The sequence below is a fragment of the Cygnus atratus genome, chromosome 14 (assembly GCF_013377495.2).
Source record: "Cygnus atratus isolate AKBS03 ecotype Queensland, Australia chromosome 14, CAtr_DNAZoo_HiC_assembly, whole genome shotgun sequence".
NCBI lineage: Eukaryota > Metazoa > Chordata > Aves > Anseriformes > Anatidae > Cygnus > Cygnus atratus.
The window spans coordinates 19,802,362-19,829,397 of record NC_066375.1 but is presented as its reverse complement, the minus strand read 5'-3'; the positions used below and the strand labels follow the sequence as shown (position 1 = coordinate 19,829,397).

The window sequence follows — 27,036 nt, the reverse complement described above, 5'->3', positions numbered from 1 at the left end:
AGGTCCATGCTCACCATGCTCGTCCAGCTGTGTTCCGCCTCATACTGAGCTAGGTTCAGGATCAAGACAGGACATGGTGCTGTTCAGCAGCTCAGGAATCTTCTCACATGCTTCAGAGCCTATGGGGAGGGAGCCAACGCAGGGAATGCAAAAACACATTTCCCTCAAGGAACAGCTAGGCAAGACCAACAAAGCCTTAACTGTGTTCAGTATGTCACACTTAGATGACCATGGAGTGGATTAAAGATTCATCTGAGCTTCCAGTTGAATGCCTGTCTTCCCTCGTAAAAACAGAAATGTTACTTTCAGCAGAGCCAGTGTCCCGGTTGGCCCCGAAGCCCTCTGTTAGCCCTAGGTTCTGTGTGGATGGGTGATGTATGCACAGCCCAGAGTGCTGCCTGTCACGTCAGCTTGGCTTCCTGCCTCCAGGCATGCACCTCAGAGCTGTGGAATACAAATACATCCAGGCAGACAACAGAAGATTGTGTTACGATAGCTCTTTGCAATGGTATGGTTTTATTTTGACGTGTGCTTAACCTCTGTCAAGAGAAGCCAGGCCAGAGGGGTAAAATGCAGTGTACGGGTGTTTTCACTGGAGTAAGTGTGCACCCATGAAATTCTTCAATTTATAACTGTCCTTTCTAACTCTCTCCACTACAGGACGAGGTCTCTTCCATGGACATTGAACGCCCAGCTACCTGTGTCTATTGCCTGTGATGGAAGAACTTGATGTTAATGTGAGGTAGGATGAACTGCATGGCTCCTGTACTGCGTCTCCAGCTGGTGAGCTGCAGGGGCTATGGCCATGCGGTGTGTTCGCAAAGCTGCGGGATGTTAATTTCCATTTGCCTGTAGGTTAAGGTATCTGCTTGTGCAGCAGTGCCTGCTTTGGGGTTTCCTGGAACTTCTGTGAGCATTGCTTTGTTATTTGTGTAAATGTAAGATATGGCTTAGTTCAGTCTAGGAGTTCCTTGCAATAGGACAGATGAAATCCCATCAAAGATCAGTCATAAGCCCATCTGTGTCTCTTGAAAGTCTGTTCCCAGTGTTGTTTTTTTTTTTGTTTGTTTGTTCATTTTGTGTGTGTGTGTGTGTAATGTTGTAAAAATTTGCAACCTACTCTCTCCCTTCTTATACTGGTGCAAGCAAAAAATGATGTCATAGGTCAGTTCAAATCCCTGGGCACGCTACTGGTATCAGCAAGGGACAAATTTTGGTACAGATCACTTTGATCTTGGAAAAGTGATGTCAACATAAAGTGTTCAAGAGGCCTGGATCCTGCTTGCAGCTGTCCTCACGCTGTGGGACTGGCACTGGCTCTGCCACTCTCTTGTAGGTACAACCTGCAGGATCTTTCTGCAGGACTAGGATTTGTCCCTTTGCTTCTTGGCCTTTTGAGTGGCCTGGCAGCCAGTGATGCTGAACTACGTGGGGAGCTGAAGGAAGCCCCACCAAGCCCCCTTTACACAAGGACATGAAGCATCTGACCAAACTAAGGCTGCTGGCCCAGACATCAGAGGAAGCAATGTTCTAGTAGCAGCAAGAGGTGTATGTTTCCATAGAGAGATCTCTTAAACTGCTATAGTGAATATCTTTTTGATGTCTCAGGTTTTTAATTCCAGGAGTAATTCTTCACCTTCCCCTGCCTGAACACTCAGGTGACAAGTGCTTAGAGAAAATGGCACTGATAGAAATGTAAGCACTCCCATCTTCCAGAAAACCTTTCCCTAATGAGTTACTGAGGACAGATCAGGAGGAAACAGTAAAGAAGAAGGGGAAACAAACAGTGTCTTGCCCCTCAAGGGAATCCTGTTATCACAGCCTTCTAGCTCCTCGGCTTGAGGTAGGGACATGCCGCTCTTCAAGTAGCATCCCACTCTCTCCAGTTGCATGCACAGAGGGAGATTATGCATCCTTAAAAATGACTTCTTAATAGGCCTCCTCAAAGTATTATGCTGCCAGAGAGAAGATCTCTGGTCTTGATTCACCTACTCAAGCATCAGGAAAGTCACCAGTAACTCGGGTTGCTGCTTTAACGCACGCTTAGCAGGATGCATTTATAACCTTGTAATCAATGCCGAGAGGTATGTGTTTTGCCTAATGAAATTTGTCTTGACTCTCTAATACCAGAAGTGTAGTTAAATACGTAGGCTACTGCAGTTTCTCTGTAAAGGGAATTAAGGTGCTGACACCAGACAATTTTCCCTACAATCTTTTCCTTCCAGTAGAGACTGTATGATAAAAATATATTTCTGACAATGAAAAAAAAATATCCCCCAATATACACTTCATCATTCATGGAAGTAAAGTCTTCTATTTCTTCTTTCTTAGAAGGGGCACAGTGAAACAGTCTCAGCCAGCGCGTGGGCACATGGTGGCTATACCAGAAGGGAAGTGACCTTATCTTTACCACTCTCACATTCTTTTCAGTAACATGCTATTTGCCACCGGTGGAAACAGACACTGGGTAGGTCTGACCCAGAATAGACATTGAAGCGATCTGCTGGAGTTTTGTACTTCACTTTTTATAGGAATCGATAGATCATTATCCTTTTCATCCAATTTTTAAATTTTACTTTGTCCTATCAGCACTACTCCTGGTCCAGGCCAGGGTGAGAGGGAAGGACTGCAAGGGTGTGGGTGCTCTCCTGGCCCTGCTCATGGACATGATGCGATGGAGTCCGTGTGTCCATCCACCCCTCCTTCATGCTGTGGCTGCATGAGCCCCTGGCACTTGGTCCTGTACCAACACAGCAACTGCCTGCAGTGATCTTCTGTGAAGCTCTAAATAAAATCCCACTCCCAGACAAGCCCGTTAAGAGTAACATGAAGTCATAAACATCACGAATTTGAAAATTTAAGCTGATTTTTCCCAATACTCCTTTGCAGCATTTATGCCTCTTTGCAGGTGAATTAGTCCTTTGGTCTGTGGCACACTGCCACTGCTGGGGGAAGCTGCAGCTTACGTGGAGTGTGCTCCTTCAATAACAACAACAATAAATGAAGCTGATTCCTATCAAAATTAGGCTTTCTGAGCATCTTTCCTCTTCCTGGCTGCAATACTTCCAAATGTACAGCATAGCCTGCATGCCATGGAAGTGCCTGGGAGGACAGGGGGTTCGGCTCTTCCCCTCTCTGCTGGGGTCTCCACTTTGGTCAGCTTGCTGCCAAAAATGCCCTTTGCACAGGCCCAGGAAAAGGTTTTTGAGAATCAGTCCATCAAAAAGATGCTTTCTACTGGGAAGTGGTGGTGCAGCCAGCTGATTTGGTCTTACCCTGGCAGAGCAGTGGAAACATCAGAGCAGGAAATTCTCGTTGGTAAAATATTTCATCTGACATTGTATTTAGATGTTAAAAGGCAGCATAAGACATTTCTGGGGATCTGATGAATGAAAATCCATTGGAATTTGAAAGCTCTTCTGAATAAATATTGATTCACCATTCCCTAGCTGTTTTGATGAAACACTGTGGTCAGATCTTGCTTTCATTATACTTCAGGAATGATTTTATTGCTCTGTTCCAGGTGGCTGTGTTTGAGCTGTACAGATGCAGTCTTTCATTTTGGTTGCACACACAGACTTCTTCTAGGAGTATAATTTTATTGACTCCACACTTTTCCAGACTATGAATTTTGAGCTTTGAGCATTTTGCCTGTTGGCTACCAGTAAGTAGCTGATGTTTCTCTCCTTTATCTGCCCTGATTTGGGCTTTTTTTGCTGAGATGTGAAATTCTGAATGTTTTCTGTTGAAGCCAGGGGTTTCCACGCATTGTTTTCCAGTGCTTCACAAAGCTGCATGGTGAGCCCCAGGGGTGGGAGCGCTCAGTTCCCGCTCACCCACCCTGTGGGGCTCAGGGATGCTCCCATGGAAAGTCCTCAGGCGAAGGGGAGCAAAGCTTGGGGAAATGGGAGGCGCTTTGACAATGCGGAGTCAACAGCGGGATGGATGGAGAGATGGACAGGCTGGCTTTGTTTGGAGCTGAGCCCTGCAGAAACGCATGCTGCTCTTCAGTTCAGAGCAGCGTGCCTGCAGCTGTCCTGCTCTGGCCAGCTGGGCTGGCCATGGTGCAGGGCTCATCCTCCTGCCCTCGGGTGGTTTTGGTGAGGTCCCCAGAGGATGCCAGGCCTTGCAGTGAGGAAGGGTTTTGCTATCTGAAGCATTGCAGGCAGATTCAACTTTACAAGTCTTTCGTTTACATGGAAAAAATTGGTTATGTACTCTACAAAGGCTGCAATGTGAGGTTAGAGACACATTCCTGGAAATTACAGACAGTCTGCTTTGGGACTTGTATTTATCACAGCCGAGGGGGGTGGCAGACCTCATTTTCTTTAATACTAGAGTTGAAAAATAAATGACCTTGCGAGTATTTCCTATTTATATTTTAAAGGATTTTTCAATTTCTTGTGATTTGGTGATTGTTATTGGACACATTTATTATATGCACTGGGTTAATGAGATGCTGTCAAGTGGTTAAAATGAAAACCTGAACCCTAGAATGGGCGATAGGATGGGGGAAAAAGCTATTCGGGGAAAAAGCTATTCTCTTTATTCCCTTCTTTTCAAGCAAATATATAAAAATATTTGTTGGGCATGTTTATCAACAAGTGTACAACTGTCCTTTGCCCTGGCCAGCTCCAGCCAGCATGCACCCAATGCACACCATAGGCTCTTTGCTGCCAAGGAGCAGGAGCCCCCGCAAATGCCTTCACCGCTACCCTCAATGGCAAAAGCCTCTTCCACCATCTGGAGGTTGTGACACCACTTTGCATTTTCTTTGCCAGACCTGATGCAAGGGGCTGCTTGGAAATGCTCCACTGACATCCAGAAAAATGTTGGCTTAAGCTTTTAAAAAGAGCTTTTGGCACAGGCAGGCCCCAGCGTGGTTTACAGGAGTGCAGCAGATAGGGAAGTTGCAGTTGATGACCAGGAGCAATCTGAACACTTTTCAAAGGACACAAACTGATTTTCACCTGTTGGCTATTTCCACTGGACAAGCGCTCTATTTCTGCTAGGTTTTTAACCCACGAGGCTGTGCTCAGGACTTGTAGAGCTGGGCTGTCTTCCAGTTCTTGTGCCAAACTTCGCGACCTTGGGCAAATCTTCCAGCCCGCCTGAGCACCCCCACTGTGCCCAGTGGAGTCCCATACGGGCTCCAGCACCACAGCCCTGTGGCTTCCCAGCAGGGAAGGTGCAGAGGAAGGGCTGGGGGACATTCACTGCCTGGCTGTGGATCTGCCGGTTCTTCTCACCCTCTTGGGCAACCAGGGGAAGTCCCAGCTGTTGGAATGGGTACATGTGAGCGTGGTCAGAGCTGTTCTGTCTACTTCACGTGGAGTAAAAGTGAAGTACACCTCAGGTGTCAGGCAAGGGCTGCTACACTCCTGAGAAATAAGCTTTTGGAAAAAAAAATTGCTAGAAAGTTCAGTGCAAGCAAATAGCTTTTATATAAGCCTTTTTATTGTAGCTGTTGGTGAAGGTAGACTTCCTTTCCTAAATTAACTATGGAGAAACAATGTATTATTTCAGTTTGTCACAACAGTAATTGCTTTTTATTTTGAAGCTGAGCCCCCAAAACAACTGAATTTTAGATTGATGTTTATTGCTTCTGAACTTGGCTTTATCAGCTTTAGTTCTCTGTTTGCTGAAGGTATTTTTGTGGTTTGAAATACTCTGAAAAGTACAGAGCCCTCCAGCAGAACTGTGTGGGGTTCATTAATCTTGTCTTGACTTTGAGAAATGAGAAGCAAGGTGAGAGAAGAAGGAATCAAATTGGTTGAATTAGTTGTTTGGAACCAAAAAAAACATCCCATTATTTAACCCAGCAGCTGCTCCCAAAGTCCTCGTACAGAGGGACAGCAGACGCCAGGTATTTTTAACAGCAGCTGACCTCCGTGATGATCCATGCTGATGAGCTCGAGCAAGTCCCCATCCTGGAGCCTTCCAGTGCCGGTCAGAGGGTGCCCGAAGTCCCCACGGTCCCCTGCTGCCCTTGCTTAGGGCACCAGCAGCAATGCGGGGTGGGACAGGCAGAAGCCAGAGCCCCAGGTGGCTGTCCGGGGCAGCTGGGGCTGTGCTGAGAGGCTGGAACAAAACGAGCATCTCCCTTAATGGATGTAGGGAATGGGAAGGTTTTAGAAAAGTTTGTGTGCTGTCTGAGCACCTTGTCAGTGGGAATTCATGGAAAGCAGAGAGTTTAGGATTCCTCAGGCAGGTTGCAATGTGTTTATTCCTATATATACACAAGCTCTCCTCGAAACCTTTCCACCTTCTACACTTTGAGTCATTAAATCATTGTTTATCTCAGCCTCTCAGATCACATTTCTGTTTAGGTGAGAAATACCAGGCTAAATAGGCCAGAAACAGCTTAGAGCACTCTTCTTTCCCTAGTCCCGTTTTGAAGGGAATATCATCTCTAATCCATCTGTAATACCCACTGCATCCATCCAGAAAGGTATTTGCTCATGCTTTTCTGTGGGGACAGACATGCTGACTGGGCAGACTTACACAGAGACCCCTCTTCCCTGCCTGTGTCCCCCAAAAAGGGTCAGTGTGATCAGTGGAGCACATAAGTGCCAGCTGAAGGTTTTCATCCCGTGACATATGTGTGATACAGCGCCCTATTCCACTTGCTACACTGGTGTGGATTAGATCACATTTTCTCCTAAGGATATGGCAGGCAGAACAAAATGCCAGAAAAAAAAAAAAAACACAAAGTAAAACCCTGCAGATCCCTTATGAGGCAAAACTGAACTTTTTTGATTTACATCAGTTGTAGATATGATGATGTATGCTATGCTATTGAATTAAATGGTCCATTTTATAAGCAGCCATTTGAAAGAAGGGCACTTTTGGGGTTTTGTAGGGTTTACTAAAAGTTCTCAGTAGCCAAAAAAGCTCTGTGAAAAGTTCTGTGCTGAATCCCCCACGCCGCCCAGGCACTGCTCAGCAGGGGCGAGAGCTGTTAGCAGCCCGGGTACTTTCTTTATTGAACACTTTTCTCCTCAGTTTCTAGGGAAACACTTTATAGCACTGTATTTATCAGAATGTCTTTCCAAACACCTCCGCCAACACTTAATTAATGGAATTTTTAAGTATGGCTCCAGCTTCTGCAAATCAATAGCACGTTCCCGGGTGGCAGCTGTGGAGCAAGGAGACGAATCTGCTCCGTGAGGTTTGTCGGAGGGTGCAGAGGGGCTGTGCACTGTGTCTGCATGTGCTGAGCCCCCCCAGAGGGAGGCAAGGCCGTAACACACGGCTGTGATGTTACTCTGTGCTGTTGTGAGGGTGCCCTGAGGAATCTGCACAGATGAAAGTGCCCTTGACAAAGAGCTGGGATGTAAAAATTAACTTTTTGGTGCCTTTCAGCACAACCTTTCTTTAGCTTCAGCATCCATGTGCATGGTGGCAACCTGTGGGGGATTGGAGGAGGGTGTAGAGGGCACCTCAACAGTCCCAAAACCTGGGATCTCCTAGGGCAGACCTGGCTCTAGGGGCGGCAAAGACAGGCAGTTGCTCTAGGAAGCTGCAGATTGCCGACAGCAGGAGGATGGCCCTGACCTTGCTGCTGTTTTTTGCCCACATCAGTCCCTGCGAAGGCAGGCAGGCAGTACTGCCTGGGGCCAGGACTCTCTCCTTGTGTCTTCAGGCCTGACCCTCAGCATTAGGCTGGCAAAGCTCCATTTGTCTCCATCTCTGGGTGTTCTGGAGCCAGCCGTGGCTGGAGGCTGTGAGCAACAAACCTGGGAGAGGAGGACAGGGGTCTGGAGAGGGGCTGCTGCCAACCCAGGGCTGTGCAGGAGGCGCAGGGCCGCAGCCTGTCGTATCGGCAGGGCTGTGTGTCAAAACTAAGGGGGATTAGCAAGCTGGTAGGCAGAGAGCCAATGGCTTTTACCCTCCACTCAGTTAAAATTCCCTTTGGTTTTATGGAAAAGTGCCAGAAGACTGTCCTGATGTCCCGGGTAGACATCTCCTCTGGGATGCGGCTTTGGGATTCAGAACTGCAGTGAGCTGGTACCAGCTCCAGGTCCCTGCTGTGGTAACGTGTGCGGCTGCAGGAGCCCTCTGTCGCTTTCTGAAGAGCATTTATAGTATCTCAGATATGAAAGATGCCATATCAAAACACGTTTATTGCTATTTTCCTGGCTATGAAGTTAAGGCCTGCTATGGGTTGGGATAAATGTTGATAGACTATCACCTTGGAGCAGAGTGCATCTCCTGGGCAGATAAGAACTGTACTCCAACTCTTACCTAGTGCAGCCTTTCCGCTGTTTGGTTTGCTCTTACTGTGGTGATAAACACACAACACGTTCATTGTTCCCTGGCCTGGCAAACAGCCATAGACCTGAACCTCCATCACCATCTGAGCAGTTAACCTAGGACTTGCTGTCACCTCTCCTCTGCCTTCCCAAAGGCAGAACACGATGAAATGAGGCTGTTCTCTGAGCACAAGTTTTGGCATCTGATGGACAGGAATATAGGGATCTGAAGCTTTCAGGGAGCATTGAGCTGTTTCAGGGTGAATCCAGTGTAGGGCAGGTTTAAAAAGACACTAAAGTCAGAGCTGGGGGAATGCCAAAAAATGTATCAAGGCAAAGGGTTCCTCATCATCTTATGGGGAGATAAAGTGCTGTAAGGCTGTGAACACCTGGGGCATGTTTGCAAAAGGACTTGCAAAGAGGCACACTCAGCTCTTGCACTTTTATGGTGTCCCTGAACATGGCAGGGGGTAGGAATTAAATGATCTTAACATTGCTTCCAACCTGAACCACTGTGTGATTCTGTGATTCTGTCCCTCACTACAACCCAAGTAACTGGAATCCAAACTGCTCCGTGTCTGAGCACGGAAACGGGATGTGAAGGGTCTGCCTGTTACAGGTGGCTTCTTGCAGTTGATCCAGTTCTGCTCTCCTTGCAGTTGGTTAAAGCTTAGCATGACCTCATGTAACTCAAGTCCTTCCCAGGATGTGGTGCCTGGATCAATAATTTGATCTGTGTGCCAGATGCCCTTATTCCTCCCGTCTGAAGAATGGTAAATCTGGAAAGTTAAAAATAAGTAAGATGCCCTTGCAGAAAAGCCCTTAGGAACAATCTCAGCACTTGCCAGCGGTGCTGGGGAGAGGAGCCAGGTTTCCAGCTCTGTGCTAGAATACCGATGATAAATAAATCAGCGGCTGACCTTCTTACCGCACTTTAGCATGGCTGTAATCTCAGAGAGAAATAAAGGAGAAAGAAGAGGGCTCTGCTTGCTGCTGCTGAGGGATGGGATGGGGTGGGCAGGGCACTTTCAAATAGTTGGTTATCCATCTGTTGATGGGTCAGAGTGCAGGAAGGAGAGGGAACCAAGCAGGGCCTTTCCCCTCCCTGGGCGCAGGAGCTTGTGCCAGCATGAGAGCGGTGGGAGCGTGTCCCGGCTGTTTTCCAGTCCTGTCTCTTCTAGGGTGTCTGTCTGCCCAGGGTGGACAGATCTTCCTCGCTTTTCCAGAGCCCCCAATGTGTTAATGCACCCAGTATCTGCTTGTTCATTTGCTGTGTGAGTTTCACAGCCTGCTCTTCCCATGGGAATACTGGGTCACTGCTCCAGCATGGCACCAGATAGATGTAAAAGCATACTTCAGTGATTATAGCGTTGGGCAAGAGTGTGTCCTGATAACTGAGTTATTTTTAAAAGTCAGTTACAGCAGTCCAATGTGTGTAAACAGATTACTCACCACGTCCCCAGTTCCTTCGCCTAATCTAGAAAATCATCCAGGCTCCCAGTTGGCTTATGGAGCTCCGATGATGTTTTTCCATCTCCTTATCTTCAGATTTGTATCTATTGATGTTTAATTTTTTTTCCCAACTGTGTTTTAAAGGCCAGGACCTGAAGACACAAAGGCTACTTGTTCCCAAAGCCTCATTTCCACAGTAAGATCACGGGGCTGTGGTGATGGGCCAGCTCATCGCTCACTGTCAGTACATTAGCCTGGAGACCTGTCCAGGGCTTGCTCTTCTCATGAACTTCTTGAAGACTTTTCTGGAAACAGGCTCTGTCTACTCAGGGAGTCTAATAGGACAATAAATAAATCTGGCAAAAGGAGAAAATAGCCAAGAAAAGCCTAATTCATGTTGACTTGGTCAAGAAGTCCTCAGTACAGATAGCTCTGAGGAATGAGGAAGCTGACCAGGAGCTGCTTGATGTATCTGAGCAGCCTCAGATGGAGTCTCAGGTACTTGGAGGACAAGTGTGAGTAGAGGACGTCACAGGAGAAACCTCTACGAGGCTTGTGCATGGGGATATGAGCCTCGTCTTTGCTGGTAGAGATCCCTGGAAAATAAAATGACTGCCTTACTTCCTTGGGGATTAAACTGTTTTTGTTGTATTTTGGGTCATGCTGGAGTGGAAGAACATGATTTCTCCATTCCCAAGCAGCTGGGATAGATTTGGTCCCATTACTGCCATTATTTGCAATTTCCATTTTTATGGGCTGTAGTGGGGATGTGATTCTCAGGCAGAGCTGACAGCTACAATGAAACATGGTGTGGTTTTTTGTTTTGCTTTGTTGTTTTTTAATTCCTTGCAGTTCAGCTACTGTTCAGTATGCTTTCCTGAGCCCAGCAGATCTGGGTCTAGTCCAATTCAGGCACCTTGTGTTTTTGTATTGCTTTTACTCTTCCCTATAAGCCATGCTCAGAGCCCTTGTTGGTGCCGTCTCCTTGCAGCACTGTGAGGATCTGTTTAGAACTGCCCTTGGAGACACACTGTAACACAGAAGTTTTTATTGGAGCTAAAAGCTGTAAGCTGGTTTAGCTAAGTGTCCCTCACCTGGAATACCCACTGAAGTTAGTAACAAAGTTCAAGTGGCCAGAAAATTAATCACAAGACATAAACCAGCTTTCAGTACTCGCCCTCAGTGAAAGTGTACTGAGCCAGCTTTCCAGAAACATCACTGTATCAAGGTTTTCAAGACTCTTTGATTTGCAGGTGCTATTAAGTTGTCAGCAGCGTTGCAGACCCCTTTGCAGAGAATTTAAGTGTGAGGAGCATCTTCACTACTTTCTGCTCAGCACTGCTAGGGAGCTGCAGACACTGAGTTGGGAGCCAGTTTCCCTACTAACACAGCAAAAATTACCCACAAAAAAATAATAAATAAAATAAAGTTGTTCATAGCCTGTTGTCTTTTTTGAGCTTTGTGCCTCTTGTCCTGGTTGGTCCCTTTGACATTTGAGTGCAACATTGCACTTTCACATGGGAAATGGCAGTGCATCTAAGGTGTTGGGTGCAGACACCTTACCTCTTTCTCCTTGTTTTGCCTCAAAACTTTGAGATAACTCGGAGGGGCAGCAGCTAGTTCCCCCTTAGGGATCGAAGAGCAGTTCCTTAAACTTGGCTTTGCTCCCACTTTATGGAAGAAACTGGTTGTGTTGCTGAATGCTCGTTTGAAGTTCACAGATCTGTGAGTAGAGCCCACACTTGGTGCCATCCAGCAGCCGTGGGCCAGCTCACTCCCTTGTGGGGAAGGTCTCTCCCTTCATGTTGCTCTGTTCTCCAGGAACTGCTTTTTTTAGGAATCTTCATCAAGGGCTTCTGCAGCCAAGCACGGTGAGACACTCTTCCTGGAAGCGTTTGTCCTTGTTAGCCAGATCCTTTCCAGAGCTTCCAAGACTGGCCTCAGTGATGTGCTGGTAGTGACTGCCGGGTGGGATCTGGGTTGCATCCGAGCTGAGTGCCTACATTTTCCATCTACAAAGCAGTCCCAGCTGTTTGCTTTTCCTCTGTCCTGCTGCTTGCCCAGGTTGACATCCTCTCTTACTTATTTGAAGTGAGAAACGTGATGAGGCCTTTGGAGAATATTCAGATCATGCGCTTGGCTGGGATCATAGAAGGGGATTTAAATAAAACAAGAGATTTAAGTGCTTTGCTCTCAATTCAAGGGCTTTCCATGTCTTGTGCTATCCAGAGCCTAAACGCAAAATTGAGATTCATACAAAAACAGCTGATGAGCACATGCTCTGGGGGTGGAAGGCTATGGCTGCCACCTCTGGAATCAGCATTACCAAGCTCTGATCTTTATGGTACAGCTCGCAGCGAGGCAGCGGAGCTAGAAATGCCTGACGTCTCAAAGACGACTTTTATCCAACCTGACTGATCTGCTCTGTGTCAGGATACAGCTGACTTGCTGAGCAGTTTGGAAATTGTGGCGCTGGTGAAGGGACCAAGGAGACACGCGAATTCCTGGAGAAAGACAGCAATCACTCAGTCAAGTACTTGAAGGGGCACGCACCTTGGAAGCTGAACAAATGAACTGCACCATGCTGTGCCTTCAAAAGTCTCATTGAGACATACAGTCCTGTGTTGTCCTCAAAAAGAAGTAAAAGTTTCTTCCTGCCATTGTCTTGTAATGAATGAGTGAACCGTGTGGCTGAGCACAGGGGTGTTCTCAAATGAAATGTATTCCAGAAATTAATGAATTATCTTATCTGTGCCAAGTCTTCCATTAGCAGGGGTAACAACAAGAAACTCTTTCATTTCTCTAGATTCTTGAAACTGGGAAGCTGTCCAGGAAATATTAGAAGCTAGACAGCCAATAGCTGTATTTGACTTTTATTGTCCAAAGTGTAAACAAGCAGGGAGAGAAGTACACAGCATGGGTATGTCAATGTACAGCCTGATGCCAGGACTCTTCCACCAGTCTTGACTGAACGGCTGTCATTTAACAGTATTTCTCTGAGTGCAGATATTGCTTCCAAGAGTAAAACACAGACTTTCATGTTATTTAACTTGAAAGTCTTGCAACTTGCAGGCTTTCAGCAAAGATGGGAACAAAGGCTTTTCCTGGTCTGAAAATGAGAACTTGGTTCTGGAATGCCAACAAATACTAAGAGCTGCCATTATGGTGTCTCAATGAAGAGTTATGTTTGGGAAACGTGTGTGGATAGGACAGACTTTCTCGTTTTAATGGCAGAAATAATAGTAAGGCAGGCAAACAAATGCTTTCAGCCCGGGAGCAGCAGCTCGCCGTTGAAGGCTCTGCTCAGTCAGTCTTAGAGCACTCCGGTATTGCACCTGGTTATTGCAGGAAGCATTGCATGGATTTTTGTGAGCATGTGAAACATGAACACTCAGAGTATGTTTAACAAGAGTCTGAACCTTCATTACCCAACCCACTCCCCTGCTAGAGGAGGTTATATCATAGATCTGTATCAAAAACATCGAGTTACTCCTTGTTTCTAAACTACTGAAACTAAAGCTTGAGATATTCACATATGCAATAGAAATAATGGTAATGCTGTTTATGTCTCTGTAAAATTAAAACTATTTTACACAGTAACAGAATTACAAACACTCTTTCTTGTAAGTACTGGAAAAATAAAGAGTTTCCCTGAATCAGGTCTCCTGAGCATAGCTATGCTGTATTTGTCATTTGAACACAGCCTGCTCTGTTTGCAACTTCCATGTGACAAGGAATAGGCAAGAGCCACTTATCTGGAAAATAGAGGATAATCATGTTATTAAGATAGACTACACGCCAAAAGTCAGGTTTATTTATGTTCTTTATTAAACTGACACACATAGCTTGGTAGAGGCAGTGGGCATACATCTGAGGAGCAATTCTAGTTAGGAACTGATCAAGAAATTTCTGATTAAAAGCATGTTTGATCTTTGGTTTTATTCAGCATTTCCAAAGGAGAAACGATTGTTACAACATCTCTGCTGCACTTTGTAGTGTGCCTAAATTCCTGCCCGTGCCTAAACCAGGCTTGCTTTCTCATAGCAGTGTTTGGTAACCTTATTGAGATAAGTAGACCCTGCATATCCGAAAAGCATTATTATGTGCATGTAAAGATAAAAGGGGAGTATTTGGCATGTGAAAGGAGAACTGGGAGTCAAATGTGAAAACCTGGAAATAGAAGGTACTGAACCAAACCACAGTGCAAGGTCTGGTGATTGCTTGTGTTTGTGCAGTGCTTTGCACAAGGGATCTCCTATGGTATTTGTAAAGGGATAACAAACAGAGCAATAGCAGCAGCTGCCTTTCCTTCATGTAAACGTGTTGTGGTTTAGCCCGGCTGGCAGCCAAACACCACACAGCCGTTCGCTCACCCTCCCCCCTCCCTCTCTGGGATGGGGGAGAGAAACGGGAAAGTGAAGCCTGTGAGTTGAGATAAAGACAGTTTATTAAGACAGGAAAAATAACAACAATAATAATAATAATAATAGTATTAATAATAATAATGTGTACGAAATAAGTGATGCACAATGCAATTGCTCACCACCTGTTGACCGATGCCCAGCCTATCCCCGAGCAGCCGGCCCCCCACCCCGGCTAGCCACCCCTATATATTGTTCAGCATGACGCCAGATGGTATGGAATACCCCTTTGGCCAGTTTGGGTCAGCTGTCCTGGGTCTGTCCCCTCCCAGCTCCTGCTGCACCCCCAGCCTGCTCGCTAGCAGGACAGAGCAAGAAGCTGAAAAGTCCTTGGCTTAGTGTAAGCACTGCTCTACAACAATTAAAACATCAGCATGTTATCAGCGCTCTTCTCATCCTAATCCAAAACATAGCACCCTGCCAGCTACTAGGAGGAAAATTAACTCTGTCCTACCTGAAACCAGGACAAAACGCCACGATCTTAACCTAACGCTAATTTAATAAGTTAATTTTATCTTATATTTTAGGTGACAGTCTAATGTTTTTTAAGGATTGTACCTACATGCATCAGCCTTGCAGCAATATCCTTTCCTACGTGGGTGTAACTTATGTAACACTTGATCTGCTGATTGGGAAAGAGCAGAGCCTGGCTCTTCATCCTCCGTTTGATGAGAAGTAGGGACGGACGTGGCTGCTGGGTGCCAGCACAGCTCCCCTGCAAGGGGTGAGGCCAGGAGGTGTAGGCAGTGCCCTGAGACTCACCAGGTCGGGGTTTATCCCCTGGCTCAGCACGCTGCTCCCATTAACTTTGCAAGCTGCTCGTGCTCTCAAGGTCTTAGACCTCCGTCTGTCTGCAGATCATAACAAGGGATCACGTTGTTCAGAATCAGTTTTCAGCCCCAGACATGTCCTCCAGAAAAGGCAGGAACTTCTGCTGGTGGAAACTAAGGAGACTGCACGGGCCAGCAGGAAGCTCGTTTTCTCTGGGGTCGTTACTTGGATCCTCCTGTGCCGTGATGGCCAGCCCGAACCCAGGCAGGCTCAGCCCCTGCGATGTGTGCGGGGCTGGAGCCGCTGCTCTGGCGTTGCTCGATGCCCGCCGAGGTCCCGCAGTGTCTGGCAGCTCCAGCACACACCTGCTCCCCAAATGGCAGCGCTCCTAGCACGTACCTGATTGACTGCACAGCCCACACACAGCAATTTTTAAAACATTTAAATAGCCTGTCTTCTTTCCTTCATCTTGACAATTGATTTTAATCAGTATTATCAGCTACTTAAGATACCTAATTCTGTGAAGCACTCTAGCATTCAGCCTGCAGGAGATATGTGGAGCGGAGGTGTGGGCTCAGTGACGTTCTCAATGGCTTTGTCCAGGAGGTGACCCGAAATCCTTGTGTCGTAGTTCATGGTCCTGCCTGAGCTGCTGCTATTCACAGTAAGTTGGTGCTTTTTAAGTCCCACACCATCAGTGAAAGCGAGTTGGTTTGCACAACTTTTTTGAGGTTCAAACCAGCACAAAAGGAAAAAAAAAACATTATCCTTTCCTACCCACCCCACTGCTGCAATGTATTTGGTTAAAGAAAAAAAAAAAAAAAAGAACCACTCAAATAAACTAATCACATGACTGAGTTATTTTGATATGTGGAATACTGCTTATTTGTGGCTTGTCAATACTTTAATTAATTTCAATCTGTTTCTAAAACAGAAGTAAAAGTACATAATTGATTTGAATCTGTTAGGAGTGGTCTTGCCATCTGCACAGTCTGAAGCAAAGGCAGTGAAACATTTGAATGCGTTGTAAGAAATTATATGCTTCTACATTAATGCTGACTTCTGATTAATATTTTTAGGTGGTAGTAGAATAGAATATGGTAACAGCTGGAAAGCCATAGATCAAATAATATCTTCCCTATTGTCATGTTTCCATACTAAGACATGCATTGTTAGGTTTACTCATGTAATAACATATCTTCATTTTTAAGTGTTTAACACTCAGCCTCTGATTTTATGCCTGGGAATAATCAGGGTAGTAGAGAGGAGGAGAGGCAAATAACAGCTTATTTGCAGTTAAAGACCTACATGAAATATCACGTCACCTGGAGTTACAGAGTGAAAAGCCATGGCTTGGGTGAAGAGTAAGCAGTCTGACTCCCCTGCGTATTCCCCATTTCCCCTAAGGCCCCTGTAAATAAAGGAGGAAGCTCTGTTCTAGGCTCACCTGGTAAAACTCACTGCTCTGAGCTCTTAATACTCATTAGTGAGAATTACACATGCACCTTGCTTTGAAGTGCTTAGGAGGTCCCTGGCTGCCTCCAGGAGATGCTCCAGGTCACCTCGGCCGGCAGAGTTATTCCCTGCCAGTTAGGAAATGGTTCTCCATGCCCGCTGGGTTTCAGCTGCACTCCTCTGCCCCCAGAAGAGAAATTCTGTTTATTCTACCCTTGCCCCGTTTTCCATCTCTCCCATTCCCTTTCTCTCTCTGACACCCACAGCAGTGTCTGTGAGATGCCCAAGGTGCTCTCAGCTGTTTATTGGTGACTTTGTCCTGCTGCAGTTGCAGGGAGGTCAGGCAGTGATTTGTAACGAAAACCAGAGGAGCAATATATGCAGTCTTACCAACATGACCGATCTGTGCGATTTAATTGCTGCATAGAATATGCAAAAGCACTAGAGGTCAGATAGAGAAGGTGGGGTGTTACAGGAAAGTAGAAATTGAGCTTGGAAAAAAAAGTAATTACACCTTTTTTAAAAACATTAATGACTACACAGAAGAGCCTTTTAAATATATCCATGTGGGTTTTAAGCATTCATTCCACATCAGTATTTCACCTTTTTCCTTAAGTGATTTCTATATTCTTACTAACCAACAATCATTTTGTCTGAATCTCATTTCCTTGTAACAGCAAACCCATCAATCTCTGCTTTATTGAACAGGGAAGCATGCTTGGAAGCCAGAGCACTCAGATTTGATCAAAGATGTTATGCAAACCATTGATTTTAATTTACAGCAATATCCACTTCTTCCATTATTAACAGCTTTGAATTACTGAGACTGAATAATTAACAAATATTCCTACTTGATGATAGATTATTCAAAAGGCAGATGAGCAGAAACATATCCCAGATGAACGCCCTTCTTGCACCCCTGGTGATGTCTGCGTCTAATGTTCCCCGGGGGAGCAATACAAGGGGGCATGAGAGCAATACTCTTTGTAGAGATCTCCCAAACACTTCGGAAACTGTTGTCAGAGCAAATGCCCCTCAGACACGTGTCAGGGCATGTTTCTGGCCTCCTGCCTCTGTTCAGGGCCCTGGGCTCTAGCCAGACTGGTGCAAATGGTGCAGGCGTGGGGGATGATGAATGACAGTGATGTCCCGGCAGGCAGCCTTAGGGCAGCCCCAAAGCCCAGGGATCCCCAAAACATGATCCAGCAGGCTCAGTCACCAGGTCCCCTCGCAAGGCACTGCTCAGAGGGGTGGACGAAGGCCAGCTGAACCCACGCTGGCAGGGCCTGGGACGATGGAGTTGGCTCTCCCCATCCGTACCCGCTGCAGAATCTGGGGAGATGCAAGGTGCTCAAATAATCCTGAGATGGGAATTGTTTAGGAAGAGCAGACGGATGAGCAAAGCTAGATAAGACAAAATATGAATCTGTCTGCCTGGCTCTGTATAAACGGAACCATCCTCCTCCTCTCCACCGCTCTGCCAGCATTTGTGTGCTGCCGTGGAGGAAAAGGAACACCTTTTGTAGGGAGCTATTCAGTGTGGTGTGACGTTTTGTTTCACAGCCACAGAGCGATGTCAGCCCATTGTGAGGGCTCTGTTTAGAAAGGTACAATTACAGCTCGATGAAGGTGCTTTTGATCCCGGCGTCTCCATTGTTCGCCAGCTTTTCATCCTGCCCTGTACACAGCCAGCAGGCCTGGGGCTGAGACCTGACCTTTGAAGTCGCTTCTTTTCCTCGTCCCTCTAATTTTTGTGGAGTCTTCTGCTGAATGTTATTAATGAAGGCTCTGGAGGTCAGTTGTGCTCACAGTACCGGTGCTGGCTTGTGCCTGCTCTTCCCCAGCCGTACAACATCTGTCTGCACAAGGAGGGAGACGGCGGGCCCAGAGCTGTCTGTGCCCCCAGCAGAGGAGAATCGCCTTGGGCATCCTGCTGGGCCTTCTCCAAAGCATGTCGCTGCCGTGCACGTCCGTCTGGCGGCACCCCAACCTTCCTGCCTCCCCAAATCTCCAGACATTGCTTCTGGGGAGAGATTTCAGATCAGATGGAGATGGACGGATGGGGGAGTGAATTCTAGTTGGGGAAAGAATGATGATGTCCTTTCCTAGGAGCCGTCATGTGGCTAGTGACCAGTTCTGTAGAGTGCCTTGGGATCTGGGCGTTGGAATAAGGACCTGGATGCCAGTTACCTTTAGTTTTGAGGAAAGCATCTATGTATGCAGTTTAGGGCAGTCATTGGTGACAGAAGGCATGGAAACTGATGCCATGTACTTGATTTTGCATCTAGCATGTTACTACTAGGTGGAGGAAAGCTGCCCAGAGGCAGTATTTGCTGTTCTGAGAGTTCAAAAGACAGACCAGAGGATCTCACCTAGAACTATTTAACACAAACCGCTGTGACAGACAGACCTTTGCAGCACGAGAGAGCACGCGAGGGAGGTACCGCTATATGCACGTAGGCATTTCATTTCCTACAGGCCATTGTCAGGGACGGAATGATGGACGAGGCAGATCCTTTTGGCAGATGGGGATTTTCTTCCATCAGATGGGAGGAGGCGGACTGGATCAACGTAGGCAAATTGCAGGCAACAACTGAGTGTAATTATAAGAACTGCAGACACAAAAACCACTCATTTCAAGAGTTGTCCAAGAACTAATGACCCAGGGCAGTGGGAAGCAACATTTCCAGCAAAAACTGGGAAATCCACACTTAGTTCTGACAGAGCCTTGTCACCATTTCTGAATGCACCAGCATTTGCCCAGAGCTGCTAGCTGCCCAGGAGGCCTCTTGGAGCCTTAATTGCCCTCACTGAAGTTGTGATAAGTCCAGGAGACAACTTTCCCTACTTAAATGTAAACTCTCAGATGCTGAATAAAACCTGCTCTTGACTTTGCCTTTCTTCTACCTTAGCATCTGTAATTGCCTTGCACAAAAATAAGTGTCTTGCTGAATGCAGATCCATGGCTGCAGCTGACCCTGTCAACACCACCCCGGCGACCTTTCTCCATTAAGCAGGACTGGATTCACTGACGTTAGCACCAAAAACCATTAGGGCAAAAGAAGCAGCCATGCCTTTGCCTCGCATTTACCATCTGGGCCAGGACCATTCACCTAACACAAGACAAAACCCACTGTCTTACTGGGTTCCCTTCGCTCCAAGCCACCTCTACCTGGGTGTAACTGGTACCCCAGGAACATCGAGAGGGACACGGGGCTGGCAGCACTTGGGGACTTTTTGCCTGAAAACTCTGCAGGGAGGTGGGATACACCCATCTGTCCCTGCTATGTGACCTTTTTTAAGCTTCTGGTTTTAATTCATGAGATTATCCTGAATTAAAAGCTATGTGTGCTGTCATGGGGGAGAAAGCACTGCTTGGCATATGGATGTACATTTCTGAAGTTAGGGTATGCAGTTGTGTCAGACCTCTTTCTCATTATAGCTGGATAATTGAACTTGTTTTCTATCCTGCGTAGGTCTGCCTGGTGCTGTGTGTTTCCATGAGGCTACTGTGAGGCCAGGGCATCTCCTTTCTTCTTTCTTATTTGCTCATAAACATCCTCACCCTTCTGGATGAATCCATACCCAAATGCATTTGCTTGTAAAACTTTAAAACTCATGAATTCCTAAGATGGTGTTCATACTGCATATGATGAGTCCAGGCTCAGCGGGCTGTGATCTGACCCAACAGTGCAACTGGCAGCGGGCAAAAAAAGTCAGACTGGAGGTGGCACCGGGGGCAAAACCAGAAATTGTGATTAAAGGGGTGCTCTGCAGTGCAGGCAGGAGCTGAGACGCCTATTAAGATGGCACAGGCACTGGAGATGGGACTGCAGGAGAGCCTCTAATCTTTTTGAGCTTTGCCAAAATCAGGAGAATTCAGTGAAATAAAGTGTAAAAGCCTGAATTGGATTTAGTAAATAAAACATGACCCCAGAGGAAGTCAAACTAAAACAGAATAACAGTTCAATTTTTCAATGACGTGAACAATCTCACAGCATTAATCCTGGGTGCCGAGTGCCAGCTCTGTGCACGGTGAAGGAATCTCCTTGCAGAATTAGTGCCGAGTGCTGCTCCTAATGCTGGTTTATTTCTAGCCACACCTGATGCTATGAACAAACACCTGTTCTCACCACTCCGATGTACTGTGGAAAGTGACACAGGCAGGTGGAAGTTTGGGGTGCCTTTTGTTCTGGATATATAATTAGAAATAGCCTAAAAAGAAAAGTGACTCAAAAATTTGGTAATAAAAACATTTTATGAATGCTATTCATTGCACATTGTTTATTACCCCCCTCTTTTGAAGACTCCAGAAAAAAATCTTAAAAAAACCAAACCAAACAAAAAAGAACATTTAACAAGATATTTGTAGAAATGCAGATTTAAAATATGTCTAACATTGTGTTTGCATGTTATCCTTCCTTCTTTCCTTGCCTTGCCTTGCCTTGCCATGCCTTGCCTTTTCACTAACTGGAAGAAATTATTGATGTCAAGGTAGAGGGAAATTGGGCACTTCCTTTTCCAAAAATTGTTTTATTTTCCCTAATTCTGGAACAGTTTCTAAGTAAAACAAGAAAAGAAAAGAAAAGAAAAGAAAAGAAAAGAAAAGAAAAGAAAAAAGAAAAGAAAAGAAAAGAAAAGAAAAGAAAAGAAAAGAAAAGAAAAGAAAAGAAAAGAAAAGAAAAGAAAAGAAAAGAAAAGAAAAAAAGAAAAGAAAAGAAAAAAGAAAAGGAAAAGAAAAGGAAAGGAAAGGAAAGGAAAGGAAAAGAAAAGAAAAGAAAAGAAAAGAAAAGAAAAGAAAAGAAAAAAGAAAAGAAAAGAAAAGAAAAAAGAAAAGAAAAAAGAAAAGAAAAGAAAAGAAAAGAAAAGAAAAGAAAAGAAAAGAAAAGAAAAGAAAAGAAAAGAAAAGAAAAGAAAGGCAGAGATTCAGCCTTTCTGCTGATGAACACGAGCCTCTCAGCTTTCTCTGTAAATAGGAAAAACTCTTTGTTGAGGAGTGCTGAGGTCTTGGTGGGCTGTTTGGGGATGCTGCTTCTGTGATGGCCAAGCCACAGGCGGGTGCCTGGCGCCCCCGGCTCTGCAGGAACCTGGGCAGCCTCCAGGCTCTGGTGCATTTTCTTTATTTTCCTTTTTTTCTGTGCTCCCCAGTTCGAGTGAGGGCTTCGGCGTAGCAGAGAAGATCGTGCTGCTCACCTTTATCTCGGCGGTTATTCTGATGGCCATCCTGGGGAACCTGCTGGTGATGGTGGCGGTGTGCCGGGACAGACAGCTCAGGTGAGCCCACGCAGCCCCCATGGCTCCCCCTTCAGCCGGGGGGCATTGGGCAAGGCCCCAGATGAAAGCCCTGTGCACGAATCTGGGAGCATAGACCACGAAGGAGGTGCCACCATTAGCTCTGGAGCAGTGTCACACTGCCACCTCGGTCTCGGTGTTCCTGCCCTCAGATCCGCCCTGTGGCCGTGGGACCATTGCAGTCTCCATCCCCTACACATTTAGCACTTTTGGTGTCAAAACCAGATAAATCAGTGAAAAACAGAGCAGAGCAGCAGTGCTCAATCCCATCTCCAATTCCCTTTCTCACTAGCCCCTCAGTAAAACATGCAGCACGAGGTCCTTCTGCAGCTGCGCCGCGCTGCCGCAGCCTGGCAAATGTTCCCAGCAATTTGGGGCGGTTCACAGGCAAAACTCCTGTCTTGAGGCTTGCTGCTCCCCCTGGGATTTGTCAGACCAGCCCCAGGAGCGGAGGGAGATGTTCAGCAGCCTCTATTCATATTCTGCGTGGGATTTTTAATTGATTTAATTCTATTTTATTGTTATGATTTAAAAAGTACTCTTCAAGTTAAAATTATAGCTTCGGTCTCAATTCTTCTCAGTGCTTTCTGGAAGGATTTTGTCAATTTACAAGTTAAAATAAAATCCCCCTCCTCGCCCCCAAACTCTCCAGTGCAAGCTGTGAGACTGAGCCAGAGGCTGAGGCCTGCGGGCATCTGTTTACCTCTTACATGTGAGCAGGAAAATGTGTTTACGCAGGGGAGACAGTGGTTGTTTAGGCGTAAAAACCAGGAACGAGCTAGGTGTGACAATATAAAGTGGGAAATCTGTTAGAGAGGACCTTTCTATGTGATGGAGCAATTTAGACCCAACCACAAGCCAAATTCTCTGTCTACACGTAGAGGATGCTGCATTGAAGATGTTCATTTTGTTATCTGCCTTGCAGGAAAATCAAGACCAATTATTTCATTGTTTCCCTTGCCTTTGCGGACCTGCTGGTGTCAGTGCTGGTGATGCCGTTTGGAGCCATTGAGTTGGTTCAGGACAACTGGATCTATGGAGAGATGTTCTGCCTCGTTCGGACATCTCTCGACGTCCTGCTCACCACAGCATCAATACTGCACCTGTGTTGTATCTCACTGGACAGGTATGAGCAGAGCAGCAGAGAAAATTGTGTTTGCTTTAAGTTTCTTCGGTGTTGCTTAACCGCAGTAGCCAAAGGGTGAGCATGAGCCTGCTGGGTACCATGCAGCAATAAATCTCTCTTGGTAGCTCTTTTTGGAAAGAGCTGTCCGACTCCTCACCAGCATAGGAAGACTTTGAAGGGGATAAGATTTTTGTTGATAGAGCAAGCTAGGTTCTCGGCCAGTTCCTGGCACAGCTTTGTTTGCATTATTGATCAGACGTGCTACAGATTCTCCTTCAAGGTAAAGAAAAGACATCCTTAAAATGGATCCACAGGAAAGATATACAAGATCTGCAGCAGGAGGTGCGTCTTGCACAGGTCGTTGTGTTTGCAGTGGAAGTGCTGCTCATGGCCAGGGGCTGTGGGAAAGGCTGGGCTGGTGATCAGCTCGCTGTGCTGTGCTGAGCCCCGTGCACCCAGGGACCGAGGCACTAAACTCTCTGGCTTTCTCTCTTATCAAAAAGTGTTTGACAAAACTTCCTGTTAGCCAGACAAGCACCCGTATTACTAAATGACACATTTTGACATACATTACTAGGTTATATAGAGAAAGACTTGGAGAACAAGCCCCCACCCCCAAATTTTATAGGCCTTTTTAGCTAAGACATTCATTTGCACATCTTCACTAGTGAAGGCTAACAAGGAGGTAAATAAAGCTGTTGAAAAGGTATATAGGCTTTGTGGGAGATTCTAAAAACTTTCTTTTCTTTTAAACTTTTCTTGCAAAATTAAAGTGAAGCCAAAATCCTAAAGAAATTACAGCAAACAATTTTGTTTTACTGATGTCTGCAATTTTTCAAGGTAAACTACAGACCTTTTCAATTTTAAAACAAACCTTACTGAATAGCAAGCATTTTTCACAGTCTAAATACTTAAAATAAAACATTTTGACCAGCTATTCTAACAGGCAATATTTAGAGTCTTCAGTTGCTTTCTGTGCAGAGATTTCAATACCTTTAAAAATACTATTACTTAGCATTACTAATATGGCTACAATAACCATAATCATTCTCATCATCATGACAACTGGTATTTAAATAACATCTTTCATCCAAAGTGTCTGTACTCAGCCAGGCTTCAAAAGATAGTTGATTAACTTCTCCATTTGTTGGCAGAACTCCTTTTGTGTGGGAGGCAGGGACACCACCACGTAAAGTAGCACACCCAGATAGGAGCTGATGTGCAGTAGCTGTGGTGTGTTTCCATAGCTGGAAGTTTAGATGGCTGGAACACAAATGAGAAGCTCGTTATCTTAAAAACATTGACAAATTGCCACTCTGAGCCAATTACCAGAAAAGCAGATGTGAGGATGTGGACTTGTTACTTAAAATCATGGAGTTTAATTCTTCAGGCCCTTAAGTAACGTCAGGGGGTTGTGCAGAGGGGGGTCACAAAGGGAAAATATTACTGCCACCTTCCAAGGGGCAAGGACTCCATGTGGGGTCTGCAGAAAGGAAATTTCCCTCCTCCTCCTGCAGATGTCCCCCTCTTGCAGCCCCCCGACACATGGTGAGCTCCCACTCCTGCTGTCCCCACTAGTCCCCCTGCTGCTGGGACAGCCTTGCTGGGTGTCCAAGGGTGGGGAGGCTGCCCCAGGTTGTGGCTGTCAACGTGCGTGGCGTGGAGGTGGGGATCTGGGGACACAGAACAGACATGGCAGCTTTACACAGGAAGATTTGCTCTTTGTAAACAGAGCAGAGGCAGAGTTTGCAAACACGCAGCTCAGCAGAATGAACTGAAACTGGAAATACATTTAAAAAAAATAAATGAGATGGGTTAGATTACGGAATAAAACATTCAGAGCAGAGCGGGAACACCTGGACAGGACAACATGTTTCCCTTCCACGCTCTCCTGTTCTCTGGCCCGGGGAGCCTTGCATGCTCTCTGCCGCATGCAGAGCTGCTCTTGAAAAGGGTGCGAGAGAAATCCCCCAAAACCTGCCACACCCCCGGTATTGGCCATATTAGACTAAACAGCAGTCAAATGGCTTGAAGAGAAGCAGAGGGTGAATTCATTGCTCGCTGATGAGCGTGCTGAAAGCCTCCGTGAGCCCAGGCATGAGGAAACAGAGCTACACTGCCTGTGACTCGGAAACACGGCAGCAATTTTGAACAGCTGACAAACCTGAAGTTGCCAGATGTTAGGGAATTGTTTCAGGGCACACAAATGCTCTTTCTCTTTCATGTGTGTTTACCATATGTGTACTGTTCTTTGCTCTCAGACTGAGGAAAGGAAAAAGCTCTCCATGCTGGTGGCTGGATGCAGCCTGACGTGGGTAATTATCGCAGCCCTTATTGTTCGCTCGGTGCTTTCACATTGAGGATGACACCTCTGCAGACCAGCTGCAAGGCTGATCTAAATTTTAGGTAATTCCCTGGTATCACGTTTTTCTTGTCTTTCTTAAGTGCTTGTTAGAGCCATGAGCACCACGCACACACAGCACCATTAGCAGAGCACTAGCAGCAACATCCCCAAGCCAGGCTGCTCCTCTCCAAAGGCACTTGAATGTGCCATAGGCACTTTCCTCTGCTCTCTAATCTCTCTCTAATAACACCTCTCCTAGCCATTAAATCCAGCTGTAGAAGTTCATATAGGGTGCTATTTTGACTCCATAGGTAATCATTTGGAGTTTCACCTGACATGAAAGAAGACAGGATTTCATCTCAGACTTTTCAAAAGACAAATTATTTCTCCCAGTACAAGAAGGCAAGCTGGGTCTCTGTCTGCTGACAGCGAGTGTCAGCTGAAAGAAAGCCCAGGACCTCCCTGTCTCATCTGAAAAGGAGAGTCCCAAAGCAACCACATGGCTTTCATCATCTTCTGTTAGATCAGACACCTCAGTGTGAATCTGATTCAGTCTCAAGACTGGGGGCTCCTGGATTATCCCAGGACTAAATGCCAAGCTTAGAGCACCCACCATGGTGCTTGAGAAGATGAAGGTGCCTTTCAGACTGACATGAGACACGGGGTCTTTCCCTCCACCTCCCAGACAAGGCATTTGGGTGAAAGAAGACAGGGAGAATGCAGACAGTTTGATTTTGTCCTTTGCCACCTGCCTAAGGACGTGCTGCGGTCTCTTTGCTGCACTGTGAGGCATGTTATATTTGTGCTGTGACCTGCCTCAGGTCACCTGGAGCTGGTGGCAGTTCCTCTCCACTCCTGTGTCCTTTACATAGCCATTAATCTCCTTTGGCTGCCATGAAGCTGGCTGCTGTTCCAAACCTTGGCAGGCAGCACAACAGGGATTATTTACAACTCCTGGGTAGAGTGGTGGGTGCGGAATAACAGGTTAATTTTCGATACAAAAAGGAGGCTAAACCCGACCTTTTATATACGGCCTTTTCTCCTTGGCAGTGTGCCTCCCCCTTGCTGTGACTGTCTGGGCAGCATCACCTCCAGCTTTGTTTGATCTGTGGTTCTCCTGAGAAGGGCAAGGAGAAAATTTCTACCTTACTTCATTTCTGTACTAGACATGAAAAGGGAAAGCAGCCAAGTTGCAGTCATATTTGAATAGATACCAGTACCAAAAGTTTCTAAATTCCACCTATTTCTTGAGCACTTTGCCAATTTTTAAAATCCTCCTCCTTTCACAGACTGAACTCAAAAATTTGTGGTTTTCCTGGTGTGTATTAACTAAAACACGGGTAGCTGACAGCACAGTCTAACAGCAACGAATGACTTGACAGAGAACCATCCCGTAACCCAAGTGAGCACCCAACACGTGCTGCTAACAGCTATGATTTAACACGGCGACAAAAGCCACCTGATTTCCAACTGCTGGGCTAAAGTTTTCTTCTTCTGGGGCTTGGGCTACAGGCTTTCAAGGCAAATCTCTCATTTACCTTGTGCATACATGAACTGAGATTTGAAAACCCTTCCAGACAGTTTAATTTTTGCAGCAGTCTGTGACCATCTCCAGGCAGCTTTCAGATCAGCTCGAAATACTCCCTCTGATGTGAGTAAGAACCACATGTCTTTCTTTTTCCCTCTCATCTGCATATCCTCACGCTTTAATGGTTGTTGGCAGGTACTTGGATTTCTGTGGCAGTTTTGTGGTGGTTTGTGGCTGTTTTCCCCAGTGAGGACTGATCCCAGAACAGTGTTAGGAGCACTGAGAAGACCAGAGCAAGTAAATGAGTGCCGGTGCAGGGGGGACGACTCAGCCCATCCTTGACCTTTCTTCATTACCACCGCTCACCACCCCTGGCAGCCAGCTTTGGGGGA

The 27,036-nt window shown here is 46.1% G+C and overlaps 1 protein-coding gene across 2 annotated transcripts in view; it reads left to right on the top strand.

The window, feature by feature from the left end:
* Window positions 1–697: 697 nt before the first annotated feature.
* HTR4 (5-hydroxytryptamine receptor 4) overlaps window positions 698–27,036 on the top strand; it is a 60,619-nt gene continuing 34,280 nt past the window's right edge. For both annotated transcript variants that reach the window (XM_035563953.2, XM_035563951.1), the window contains exons 1-3: window positions 698–742; window positions 21,503–21,628; window positions 22,572–22,772. In XM_035563953.2, the coding sequence (XP_035419846.1) occupies window positions 717–742; window positions 21,503–21,628; window positions 22,572–22,772 (353 nt within the window). In that variant the 5' untranslated portion in view covers window positions 698–716. The remainder of the gene's footprint in view (window positions 743–21,502; window positions 21,629–22,571; window positions 22,773–27,036) is intronic.